Source organism: Mytilus californianus, unplaced genomic scaffold (genome assembly GCF_021869535.1).
Source record: "Mytilus californianus isolate M0D057914Y unplaced genomic scaffold, xbMytCali1.0.p SCAF_101, whole genome shotgun sequence".
In the NCBI taxonomy this organism is placed as follows: domain Eukaryota; kingdom Metazoa; phylum Mollusca; class Bivalvia; order Mytilida; family Mytilidae; genus Mytilus; species Mytilus californianus.
In genome coordinates, this window is record NW_026262584.1 from 162,449 (window position 1) to 176,609 (window position 14,161).

The 14,161-nt window shown below is 32.7% G+C and overlaps 1 protein-coding gene across 1 annotated transcript; it reads right to left on the minus strand.

Moving 5' to 3' along the window:
- Positions 1-3,211: 3,211 nt before the first annotated feature.
- Positions 3,212-9,723, minus strand: LOC127719205 (G2/M phase-specific E3 ubiquitin-protein ligase-like). Its single transcript, XM_052225224.1, has 4 exons — positions 9,624-9,723; positions 7,964-8,189; positions 5,008-5,178; positions 3,212-4,427 (listed from the first exon to the last, which is right to left on the minus strand). The coding sequence occupies exons 1-4, from the start codon at positions 9,705-9,707 to the stop codon at positions 4,174-4,176; spliced, it is 735 nt and encodes a 244-aa protein (XP_052081184.1). The 5' UTR covers positions 9,708-9,723; the 3' UTR covers positions 3,212-4,173.
- Between the last annotated feature and the right edge of the window lie 4,438 nt (positions 9,724-14,161).

Genomic DNA, 14,161 nt, shown 5'->3' on the forward strand with positions numbered 1-14,161 from the left:
TTATTTTTTGGTGTTACTTGTACTGTCCCATCTTTTTAGGAATTAGGGGTCAAAACAGGTATTAAGCTTAATACAAAAATTTATGATAAAAGAGATGATTTTTCATTTCCTATCGTTAATTATCCATTTTTAGATGGTGATGTTCCCTTGTCACCATCTTATGGTGTTTATATATCTCAACTTGTACGATTCGCTCGTGTATGTAACAACGTATTAGATTTTAGCGAGAGAAATTTATATATTACTGAAAAATTATTACACCAGGGTTTTCGATATCATAAACTAGTCAAAACATTTACTAAATTTTATCATCGGTATAAGGACATCATTCGTAAATATAACTCAACATGCAGATATCTTATACGTTCGGGTATTTCACATCCAATCTTTTATGGTAATATTCTTTACAAAGCACAAAAATGTCAGTATTCACCTCAAAAGCTAACAAAACCTTTAAACAGACTTATTAAGAAGGGATATAGTTACGATACTGTTGTCAGGTCATTAAAAATTGCATATTTTGGCTTTAATATTGATTCACTTATAGGGTCTTTGCATCGGAATTAAACATATTTATTCTAAAACCAGTTGTTGGCATGACACGGGTTATGTTCTTCTCATATATTTTATGACGGTATAATACTAAACCCCTAACAGGAGGGATTGTGCCTGATATTCATATGACGAAGACATAATCTTTCAATCAGTTTAATTGAGGTCTAAAGCTGGCATGTCAGTAACTGCTAGTAGTCGTTATTTATGTATTATTGTCATTTTGTTTATTTTCTTTTGTTTCCTATTCTGACATCGGACTCGGACTTCTCTTAAACTGAGTTTTACTGTGCGTATGTTGTACGTTTGTTTTTTCTACATTGGCTAGAGGTATAGGGGGAGGGTTGAGATCTCAAAAAACATGTTTAACCCCGCCGCATTTTTGCGCCTGTCCCAAGTCAGGAGCCTCTGGCCTTTGTTAGTCTTGTATCATTTTTAATTTTAGTTTCTTGTGTATATATATATAATTTGGAGTTTAGTATGACGTCCATTATCACTGAACTAGTATACATATTTGTTTAGGGGCCTGCTGAAGGACGCCTCAGGGTGCGGGAGTTTCTCGCTGCGTTGAAGACCCATTGGTGGCCTTCGGCTGTTGTCTGCTCTATGGTCGGGTTGTTGTCTCTTTGACACATTCCCCATTTCCATTCTCAATTTTATTGTTCTTGTTGAAGTACAATAACTTGTTGATAAGTATATGGATCTCAATGAAATTGTACCACAAGGTCCCCTACCTCCAAGGAAATGTTTGGATTACTTTTGAGGATAATGGATCATATAATTTAGAAATATGGGGTCAGACAAAACAAGGATTTTACATGTTTCTGGACAATAACTTGACCATTAGTCCATGAATCTCTATGATATTGTATCACAAGGATTCATGCCAATTAAAGGAAGTTTGAGAATGATGATATGGTCCTAATCGTTTGCTTAAAAATAACCCACACGATACTGTTATAATACTTTGTATAAAATTCTTTAGCAATTTCAATATATAAGGTTTGATCCAAAATATTTGATATTCCTTAATCTAAACATGTACTTAGATTTTCAATTTTCACAATTTTTTGGAAATATCTTAACAACTTCGTGGTGGGTTAGTTTTACATAAATTAATTAAATCTAGGTGTAATTGGATATGCTGAATCAAACCGTGTATTTAAATTTTATATATTGGAGGACAATAGGTAAAACTCAATTTCATTTTTTTCAGTTCTTTTACCACATTTATTCTGTGACAGAAACCTATGCGGTGTCAAGTACCTAATCACAATCAAAATTCAGAGCTGTCTTTACGCTAATTTCCCCAACTGATCAGGCTTCGACCTCTGCATCTTTTAATTTTACTTAAGAAGCTTTAAAGCCATTCAATCATTTAATTTTTACAGATTGTACATTCCACAAGTTGTTATTAAAAGTGCCTTATTTGGCTGAATTGTTTATTTATTTGGATTTGGTACTTGGTACTATGATGAAATCGGTAGCCACTCATTTCTTCGGTGTCAGCTCAAACAAAGTTATTTAAGTTTCATGGAAGATGAACTTGGATTGCAACTTTGTATATGAAGATGTTTAAATACCTGCACCAGATCGATGACTAACCTAACCAATCCAGGATTGATTTCGTTGTTGCTAAAATATTATACGAATGTAAAGAAAGAGTCGGTTAGATAGTTTAATACCACCATTGCAAAACCATATGAATCAACTTAGTTGATGAATTCAAACAGCTGTCCAATATTTGAACCGCTAATTTAAGCCTAATAAAAACCATTTTATTCCGGATTTTTCATGTATAACTTGAACTTTTGTATGCCAATTTACGTCTTTGATGAAGACAAATAACGACTCGGGAATCACCTACGACTAAAAAAAGCCCTCGAACTTTGTACAAAATATTTATAAATATACTTCGTAGCACATTTACCTCAAGATTTGAATGCAAATAATTGACTATTTCCATATAACCGACTTTTTTTAAGACAGGTAACCTACTCTTTGCTAGGTCACACCGGTGCTCGGTCACGAAAATGAAAGTAAAAAAGTACAAGCAAGCTTTTAATCGGTAGAATCGTTTGGGGAAATTTACTGTGGCATGATGTCTTAACTAGTATATACACTACAAAATAATCAGAAAATAATTAACTTTCGACCAAAAACTGCACCTACTGTTTGTTAGATTTTAATTCTTTAGGTTGCTCTTACCTAACCGAGTACTAGTTAGCAAATATAGGCCACCATACGACCTTCATCAAAGGATATAACCATACCAAATAGCCTCGAAATGAAAAATAAATAAAACTAAGGCCGTTAGTTTTCTCGTTTGAATTGTTTTACATTGTCATTTCGGGGCCTTTTATAGCTGACTATGCGGTATGGGCTTTGCTCATTGTTGAAGGCCGAACGGTGACCTATAGTTCTTAATTTCTGTGTCATTTTTGTCTCTTGTGGACAGTTGTCTCATTGGCAATCATACCACATCTTCTTTTTTATATGAAGAACCAGATATATCTTATTACCAATGTCATGTTTCTGTTAAGAACGTATAATAAATCTTTAAAAACAACAATTCAGCCTTTATTGATTGAAACAAGAAATTCATAGTTATAACTAATAAAACATTAGCGGCGAACAAATTCTTACAATATATATTTCGAATTGTAAGATTATAGAAGATCATAGAAAAGGTAATTAAAAAAATATATATATAATTTGAAAAATAATAATTTCGGATTTGATATGCATTCTATTTATTCATAAAAAGCCATTTGCATGGCAAAATAAGATTAGAGTCTGTATGAATAAAAAGCTAGTCAAACTGTTGGAAAAAGTATTATATAAGTTGAGTAATAAAATGTTACACATTAGGTTTACAAAGATAATTGAGGATGACGCTTAGATAAAACCATGGTAATACTATATTGTCAATGTAGTACTTCAATGGCAACATGATTTTAATTAGTTTTCAGACCCATTTAACTGGCAATACTTCTATATTTATTTCCATTTGAAGCCTGAATTGGTTAACGTTGTATTTAAAACTGTGCCTGACCTTTTAAATTCAAATATTTTTTTTTTTTTTTTTACTTAAGCTGAAATATAACATTGCAAATCATATAGATATTACGATTAATGGTAGTCACCCGTAGGGAACCTTCCTAAACAGACAGAAATTTAAAAAAAAAATCAACGGTAAGCTGTACTATGTCCTTGTCAATCATGCATTTTTTACTGTTAACTTAGTGTTGGTAGCAAATGTATCATTAGCAAGAAATAAAAGGAGCTTACAGTCAAAATTTAAGAAAGCTTTGAACTGTATTGTATTTCCTTATAAAAAGCGACAAAAATGTCATGCATAATTTTTATGTGTAAGAATAATTTTATTCATAAGTGAGAACGTATCACATGAAAAAGAAAACATGCCGACATGAAGCCAGCTGCCAAATTTAAGGAAGCTTCCATTTGCAAATCCTAAAAATGCCGATACTATTTTATGAGAAAGAAATACGTTAGATAGATTACTTTGACGGGAATGACGAAAGTAAACCAGCGTACCCCCTCATTCAGATGCAGTATAAGGTGTCATCCAGACGTGCTTTTATAATTTCCCATTTTTTTTTAAACTTGACCAAATCCCGGACCAGACACAATTGCTTCTATCATGACATCTTTAAACATTTTGAATTCTGTTAAGTTCAATGGCAGTGTCACTTCGAAAGTGCAAGTTGATACACTAGGGTATCGTTTTTCCTCTGTAAATCCTAAAATAAACCTGGCATCAAAACCCCCAGGTGGCACATTACTACATCCTGTTACAAATTTTAGAACATCTTCTATCGTCACCCTCCCATCAGTATAGCAGCATTTACCATCTGTAATTAAGATAATAATACAATAATCATAAAAAAAGTGTTTGCACTAAAAGAAAATGCGGCGAAAAGCAATATCTAAATGGACCTGATTTATATAATTAATTGCATTTTACACATTTGAGTCATCGTTTTAATCTAGATCTCATTGTGAGTTTTAAGATCTAAATGGTTCCATTGAAGAGGTTCCAATCACTGTTTACAACCACTTTAGTGATGACTTAAAAAACAGGAAAGAACCATTCATTTTGATTCAATATTCTCTTACATTGCTTAACATGTGATCATTCTAAACTCCAAAGAGGTCCGATACGAAATGAGATAATTTATTTATCAACAAAGAAAGTTCTAGGTAATTTTGTATTGATGTTGATAACGTTGAAAATTTTTATGGTCTCTTTTAACTCGTCATCGACTTTCTAGCTCGTCCTAGACTTTCTAAGTTCAACAATTCAGACTTTGACCTACTGTGTGTTTACCTCTTTTTTTTGTATTTTGTCTTGCGTTGTTGTCTCATTTATGTATATCATATATCTCGTGTCAATGATAATAATTGTCAAAGTAGTGTCTTATTTCAATTTACCTTCACAATCATAAACAAAACTTTCAAAGTTCTGTGCCACCTCCTCACTCCTGTTCCGATTGTTACTGCCTCTTCTGCCGTATTTAGTGATGTCAAACAGCTTCATAAGGGCTTCTGCACGGAGTGTTTCAGTAGATCCACATTTGTGGCATAGAATCTTCTCAAGCTGACCTATATATAGTTAACATATAAATGTGTATCTTATTTTAACGTGTACCAAGAAGCTCACATTTTTATCATTACCCCCTTTTTCCCCATTTTAATGGACTAACATTTCTTAACTTCATTCCAGAATAAGCCATGTTTTATCTTTTTTTAAATCAAGTAAGGTAAATATTTTTTGACTATTTACTACTAAACCTAAGGGCATACGATACAGTAGCAGGGGCAGATAATAACGTTTTCAAAACTTTTAGTGTTGTTTTCGCGACGTTGTTAATCAGAACGCTGTAATTTCGCGATGTTTCTTTTAAGAACGATTGCATTTCGCGACGTCGCTTTAAATGTAGTCACATTTGCGGAAAATCCACTGACGTCATAAATCCGGTTGCGCGAATTTGAAAAAAAGTACCTGCTATAAGAAAATCGGCCATATCACGAGAACTGTTATATTCATTCATTAATAATGAAGTTAACAGTATTAACTTGAAATGTGAAAAAAATCAAATCCACATTCATAATTTTGTATGTGTTTTATTTCATATAGGAAATGAATAAAAGATATGTAAATAATAATACGTCGATGAGACAGAAACCCAACTGCACAAGAAGACCAATAAGTAATTTAGATATCAACGTACAGTCTTGAACAATATATAATATCTACACCATTTGGCAAACTCTAAATCGTATGGAGAATTGTACAGATAAATTTAACAGAGACTATCAATAAAATGACAAAATAACATGATAAATAAAGACAAACGCCTATACTGTTCCTGACTTTGAATAAGTACATTAATAAGTTTAACGACATTTTAAGAGTTTAACCCAGTGGAATATATATGTGTATGAAGAAGAACTGTCAGTTAAAAAGACATAGTTATAAGCCCCGTATGATAAACAAAAAACAAAAACGCACCCGTTGATGTGCTAAGCATATCCCTATGAACATATTATGAGAGAGAGAAAATCGAAGTATGAGGTATCTGACAGACCAGATAAGTGTTCACACGTTGCAACTCATTGCTGTTAAGCTGCTGACCAAATATGAAGTCTTTCTGTAAGGTAGTTTCTCAGATAAGAAACAAAATATTTGTTGGACCACCGGACGGACGGACAAACAATAAGGTTGCACCCACTCCTAGATTGGAGGTATAATACATGTACAGACAAGTAAGTCAATAATTATATGTACCGTAATAAAAAAAACCTGAAGACAAGCTTAGGTGACTTATCTATTGATACAGAATCATGCTCTAATACCGACTGCTGTACTTCCTATGAAATGTTTAACTACACCATAATGGACTATATTGAGACAATTACGACATGAATTTGCTCGAAACAGCTCTAAATATTCACTTTTTAAACATGTTCAGAGTAGTTCTAAGCTGACCCGAGTTAATGTGGATATGGTTTTGCGTTCATATAATGCCTATAGAGTAGGCCTTTAGTTTTCTTGTTTGAATTGTTCACATTTTCATGTCGGGGCTTTTTAAAGCTGACTATACGGTGTGGCTTTTGTTTTTATTGAAGGTCGTACGGTGACCCTTAATTGTGTTTATCTTCGTAATTTGAACTATATGGTTGATAGTTGTCTCATTGACAATCATACCAACTGTCCTTGTTTTTATATTATCCCACTTACTTTATAATTGTTTCATATTTTGTCACGTCGGGGCCTTTTGAATAATTAAAATTATGCTCAAGCTGTGTTGTCTACATGAATTGTAGGACTAATGTCGGACAGAGATGCAAATTAATTTTTTTTATTAGATTTATCTTTTTTGTTTCCGAACATTTCTTTTCTAAAGTAATTTACTAGAATACTTTTTGTATCCAAGTTTCGTAACAATTCATAAAGGTTTGGCAAATATTTTGTGCTATTTTACGAGTAACCAGCTTTGAAAATTTTGATGATTAATATCATGGCTTTCGAAAAAAAACCTTGACTATACCACTGAACTTGATAGCGTAATCGTGAACGGCGGGAATGATTTCACGACGTTGTTGCGATTAAAACTTATTTCAACGTGGTTTAGCGCCTTATTGGCAAACGTCCCGTTTGCCATTAAAAATCAAGGTTTATTGCTTTTATTGGAAAAACAAGCACATGGACCCCCAGCTTTTTCTTTTGCAATCAACCAAGTAATGTTTAAAGAACGCTCAGCCAAAATTTGAAGAAAAAATCAACGATCGAATTTTTTGTGCACTTCTGAATAGACGCAAAAATATTGTCAATTTCTTTAGTTCACTAATAGTAATATAAATTCAGAAAATAACAATTTGGTTTAACCTTAAACTTGTTACAGCATGGTGATGCCATGGATCAAGGGAACATTTTACAAAAAAACCCGGTAAAGTTATGACTGTTCGTTCAAAAGTATTGTAACTTTCCTTAAAAGTCCTTATTTATGAGCTTTCAGGGTTTTCCCTTCAAATATGCAAATTTCGAACCAAATTATCTGAGAAGTAAGTCATGAAGGTATATTTTTCTTTGCATATTTCAAAAGTACACATCGAAATTGACCTTCTACCAAAATTTCGAGAAAAAATCAACGAGGGATCTCTACTGTATCGTATGCCCTTAAAAGATCTCGATATAAAAAATGAGAAGCCAGAATAACATATTTGAAATTATTGAAATTTATCATGGTATTAAACTAAATACAATCAAATCAAGATATTGCCGGAAATTGCAACGATTGCACGTAAAGCAGTGTCGATTTAACGACGACGGAAAATGTCATATTTTCTAAGCACATTAATTTTAGTAAAAATAAAAGTATGATACCTTGATTTTCAATTAATAAAGTCCTCAAAGATAAATGGTATGCTCCTTTCCAGAGCTGTTCATACATGGCTTGTTTTTTGGTAACAGTTGAGCCATGCATGATCAGTCCTTTGATTATCCCATTTTTTGTATTTTCATTTAATCTTAATGAAATCCCTGCCTCTGTCATCAAGTTGTTTATGGCATCATCGTCAGCTAGTTTGGTCAGGTCGTCACTGTTTATCAGCTGAAAAAAAATATGTCAAAAGCTACTATCATTTATGAAATATAACGGTATAAATGGTAAGTTCCAAAGTTTTAGTCTAAAAGGTATCATCTGACCTTGACCTCACCTTTATAATTCAATGTTTATTGTTCCAGGCTAAGTACTATCAACAATGAGTCAAACATATTTGGTGGATGGAATGATTGTTACATGTACATGTCTATCTAGCATGTTTGATTTGTAGTTAAAGTCATTTTCATAAATCATTGGTCCTAGCTTTATAATTGTGAATTGATCTGTTTCTCAGATAATACAAGGTCATCCATATTCAATGTAAAGGATTATTTTAATTCGTACATGTCCGTCTAGGCGGATTCGTGTGACCTTTATTTCATGTTCATGGTTCAAAGTTAAGATTTCTACAATATGTCTTTTTCAAAGACTATCAGTAGCAGGTAAACTGTATTGGATGAATGAAATGACTGTAAAGATGAACATCATTATCTGGCTTCGTTCACCTGCCGATCACCTCATTTACAGTACATGTATCATTGATAATGAAATTAAGAATGGAAATGGGGAACGTGTCAAAGAGACAACACCCCGACCAAAGAGCAGAAAACAGTCGAAGGCCACAATAGGGTCTTCAATACAGACTCAGCGCGAGCTTCAGCTTGCCCCTTAATAAAAATGTTAAGTTTCTGTAGCATTTGTATTTAAATGTATGTCTTACAGACTTCTTTGCTTACTGTTGAAGACCGTACAGTGACCTATAGTTGTACACTTTCTGTGCCATTTGGTCGTTTGTGGTGAGTTGTCTCATCTGCAATCATACCACATATTCTTATTTTTTTCATTTTCACTATAAAACCAATCATGATTAGTAAGCATTCACTATTGTTTTGATATGGTAAATGTATTTTATGCATTCCTTCATAACAGTAGCGGTATCAATTCTACTGTGCCAAATGCGCATTTCAATAATAAATTACTTTTCAATTATGCTCAAGTTCACACTATTTGACAACTAAAATCATAAGATAATACGTTTTTAAATAGTGGGCATAACTAAATCTGACACATAACTCGAACTATTATTATAAAATAAAGATATCGATTTGTTATCTTCAACAATGATACTTTATCAGTGATAATAGTATGAAAACAAGAAGATGCTTGCGGTCAAAAGTTTTCATTGTGATGTTATTAAATGTTTTGTTGCGTCCATAGGAGAATTGTAGATTTTTCTGTTATTTGTTTTGATATTTCAAAATATTGTTAGTCAGTCGATACGCTATTTGATTGTTATATTATACAAATATAGCCTTTGTATGAGGTCGATACAAGGATATATTGACCTGAAAGAAGTATATTGACTGAGGACTACTTCTTTGGGCTGATATATCCTGTATTGACCTCATACAAAGGCTATATTTGTATAATATCGATTCTCACATTTTCAATTATAGTTTTTGTCTTTGTATCCTTGACTGTTTCTATTGTAGCACATTGCATCCCTTGAATGCCATATGCTATCATGGTATGGGAAAATGTTGGCAAGACAGGTCCTCCTTGAATAAGAATGGTTGCCAACATTTTCCCTAGAAGTTCAAAATTTAAGCTGTCGTCCGACAATGCACCAAAATTATAGGATACTTCATATCCATTGCCATTATCTGAAATAAAAGATTATTTTATATTTTCAATGCTATGTTTAATACTTTTTAAAATTGTATTTTGCAGAAAAATGCTATAAACAAGTTCATCAAGCAATTGTAGAAAGTAAATGTTTTGAATATAAATCTTTTGTGTTATAGTTGATAATTGCTATAAAAAAGTAGGAAACAGTAGTAATACGGCGTATACTATTCGTTAATCCTTTCGATTCTAAATCGCAATCAAAGTGGATAAAACTTGTGTAAATCGTCTTTGATCGATAAACTTACAAATCAGACTAAAGACATACACTTCTAAAACTAGCCTATCATGAGTTAAGATAGATGCAAAGTATTCACATCTGTACTTGTATGTACTTTGATGATGTATTTGTGTCATCAGGGAAGCACATACCTTCTAAAAGTGGTGATAAAAGCATTTGTTGAAAAAGCATTTCTAAAAAATCTCTCCTTAATCCTCCTTCGTCAAGTCCAGATTCATTAATAAACTCGACCTGTAAAAAGTAGAAAAAGATTAATAATTAATATATATATAATGTTTAATACAATGTATTCTGAAAGCCTGACCAACACATTAATTTAATTCGTTGTCGCTTTGTTTCTGTGTGAAATTTCCACATTCGTGAATTGAGTACACTGTCAAGATATTTTGAGTATTTTTTCAGAATGAACTTTTTAATTCCGTTTTGAATTGTTTGAATTTACCGTTAAGGAAAGAGATTATCTAGATATTACCATACAGTTTTCATGTTTTTATACGAAGATCATCTGATATCTTATGTCACGATTTGTTTCAAAATCAAACCTTGAATGGTACAAATATCAGACTTGAAATGTCGGAATAGTAAAATAACAAAGATACAATATTGTCTATGGAGACTAGAGTCAAAGTATCTTGAACATGGATCGATACCTCCGGAGTTCGGCGGGACCTTGACCCATACAATTTGAGCCCTAAGCCATGGCGAATAAAGAATAAGTACCTTTAACATTTTTTTCAAATTGAAAGATGATCTTCTAAAACATCTCACTGAATGCTTCCATAGCGCTTCGGGGCGTCTACTGACTTTAATGTCTTGACAATTATCAAGGTCTATTATTCTAAGACGCCATGATAATAACAAATCACGAAGGTTTTCGCAAGTACCATTTTCTCTTCTTGGCCTGTCAAAACAAACAATATGGTCATAAACAAATATTATCCAATGTTCTAAAATTAATGTTATTTTACCATCCAAAAGTCCACCATTATGCATCCAGAACAATCTTTTATGAAGATGATGTTATCAATTATTATAACCACATTACTTAATTGTAATTCGTTTCACTAAGTTGGTCTTTTAGAATATCTTATATAATTATGAAAAGATAAGAAATGTGAAGTACGTATAAAATCATGTATAATTACCCCTGATTGAGTTTATTTAATCATAATACCTAAATCAAATGATTAATTACAACTGTGACAGTAAATGCCTATAATTCAATTTCGTTTCTGTTGTGTTTTAAATTTAACAATTCATGTATGTGAAATTCTTAAGTGTAGGGCCAATTTAACCTGTATCTATTTCATTCACAGGGTCAAAATCTATAATTTGTTAAATCCTGCTGAAAATATTATTTCGCAATTTTACTGGCGAAGGACGTTTACGCGTTTTCATAGGACATTTCCGCTTCAATTTATAGGACATTTGCAATTTAAAAAAAATGACATGTGCGCTTTTACAATATTTGCTTCTTAAAACTTTCCTCCTGTTTTATCCGGGTTTAGGACCGGTATGTTTGACATGGCATAGTTAAAATCATAACTTTCATTATTGTTAAAAGATTAAAAGTCATTTAATAGCACATTCGTGTTTAAAAGTTATTTTATTGCACATGAATGTCTGTATGTATAGCTAACAGTAAACATTCTCAAGACTAAAAAACGCGTTGAAGTTTTCGTTTGGTATCTGAAGCTCAGGGAATGAACAAATTTAGCTCTTATAATCTGCCCTTACTGGTATTTCGCCTACATTTTAAATAAATATTCTATTTCTCTTTCTCAACTCTTGACTAAGGTCTCTACAGACCGTGCGAGGACCGAGAAGCCAGTCAAAGTCGTTAAACACTTCCAGTAGTACTGAGGTCCCTTTTCATCGACATAACGAATTTTAGTATAATTCACCGACTGTTTCCATCGTAATATGTATATTTTTCCCTTTACTAGTCTATACCCTTAAACTTCAAGTTCAAGGTTGTGACAATGTTAACTAACTATCCAACACACAAACTGACTTGATCATAATGGACCGTTCGCTAAAGCGTTCGACTAAGTCTCACATCGTCGCTTCCTTTACAAGCTCAATTCTATGGTATTCAAAATAACACACTTAATTGGATTCAGGCATTTTTACATGACAGAACACAAACAAACAGTCGTCATCAATGGCATTTCTTCCGCCTCGGTACCCGTAACATCTGGTGTACCACAAGGAACAGTATTGGGCCCAATACTGTTTCTCATATATATATATATAAATGATCTTCCTGATATTTATAACACAGCAAGCTTAGACTCTTTGCAGATGACAGCATAATTTACAGGGAAATAAAAACACAAGATGATTGTCATAAAATACAACTTAATCTAGACTCAGCAGCACGATGGGTATTAGATTGGCTCATGGCATTTCACCCTGATAAATGTACCAACCTTACTATCTCACAAAAGAAAAATAACTACCGGCATAATTACATCCTCCACAATCACATTCTCGAATTAGTAACATCTGCAAAATATCTTGGCATTACCTTACAATCCAATCTAGTATGTGGAACCATGGAAGTATTATATTGACAGGAACTCCAACGAAAAATTAGCACATTCCCATCCCACTGATTTCTTTAAGAAAATAAAAGGTTCCGACTCAGTTTGTCAAGTACGTGATAACTCCTTTGTGGGGTATCTGTGATGCCGCCTTCGCCTGTTCTTTTAACTTTAGCTGGTCTTATCACGTGATTTGGTATCGATTGTCTTATCTACCTACCAATGTAAATAAACACGGAAACTCCTGTGGTTATTTGTGAATCGCCACATGAATAACAACACCTGTTTCCGTTCAATAAATGAAGAACAAAGCTGAAAAGATCGAAAAAATCGGTCCATATTTAACAGAATGACATAAGAAAATTAACTGCATTCGGAAAGAGGGCAAGCTTATTTTTAGTTTTGTTGAGTTTGTTTTAATCATTGGAACTTGGAAATCGGGAATTATCCGATTAGGAAAATTACATGATTCTGAAGTAGAGTGTTTGCAAAAAATAATGTGATGCGCGTGTAGTGTGCCGGATGGTGCCGGATAACTCAAATTTTAAGTTAAAGATTGTAAACTTTTATCGAGTGTAACACAAATATTTATGGTTTTCTCTATCGTAAAATATCGTAAAATGTTATTAACTTATTTATCAAATATGTTTTAAAGACTAAAAGAGGTTAATAATTACACGCATGTGATGACCTCTACATAGCAATATCAGGTTACGAGACATGCAGATGAATTGTTACACCTTTTATAATAATTCCAAAGTTGTAAACAACCTTAAACATTCAACCTAGTCCGAGATTACTCTGACGTCTGACAGATTTATTTTTACGGATGGCTTTAAATATTTGTGGATGCATTTAAAGAACGATCACCATGATGGGCCCTAAGCAGTTTATTTTTTTTTTATCATGGAAACCAAATTAGAATTTATTTATGTGTTTAAAAGCTTAACAGTTCTGAAACATCTTACACCGTGTGCTAAGCAATTTATGATTTTGTTTCTTGTTTAATTGCATGAAATATTTGCCATTGGACTTTCAGTAAACAATAAATCAAAATATTTGATATTTTTTCGGATCAAAGCCCTTTAACCCCGTCCCCCCCCGGCCAACTTTTGGATTAAATTTTTGTTGGAAATTCTTTCATTAAACACTTCAGTAAAATATTTGTCAAAGTTAGCAGTAAAACGCGATAATAATTACTGATAAAAACTTTTCCGTTTACTTTACATGAGAATTTTATGATTTTTAAGCCTAACTTGTATATAACAGTTACGCGTGTTTAGCCAACGGCACTCTCATGAATAAATCTTACTATTTTAAAATTGATTGTAATTTAAACTGAAATGTTTATGGCTTGTGAGTATTTTTACTCTTCAGTTTTTTTGTTTTTTTTTTCTTTTTAATCGGTGAAAACAGTCGCGGGAATTTCGTTTCGTTTCTTTTCTTTTTATTTGTTTTTAAGCAGCAAAACCCGTAAAAACTGACATTATATTTGTCATTCACATGGT

What these genes read in the sequence shown, in the direction of transcription:
- LOC127719205 (XM_052225224.1), bottom strand. Translation starts at nt 9,707, where the DNA reads ATGATAGCATATGGCATTCAAGGGATGCAATGTGCTACAATAGAAACA. An exon ending in CAAAAACTATAATTGAAAAT is followed by an intron (nt 8,190 to 9,623) that starts GTGAGAATCGAT and finishes ATTTTTTTTCAG; the next exon opens with CTGATAAACAGTGACGACCT. An exon ending in TTTATTAATTGAAAATCAAG is followed by an intron (nt 5,179 to 7,963) that starts GTATCATACTTT and finishes AACTATATATAG; the next exon opens with GTCAGCTTGAGAAGATTCTA.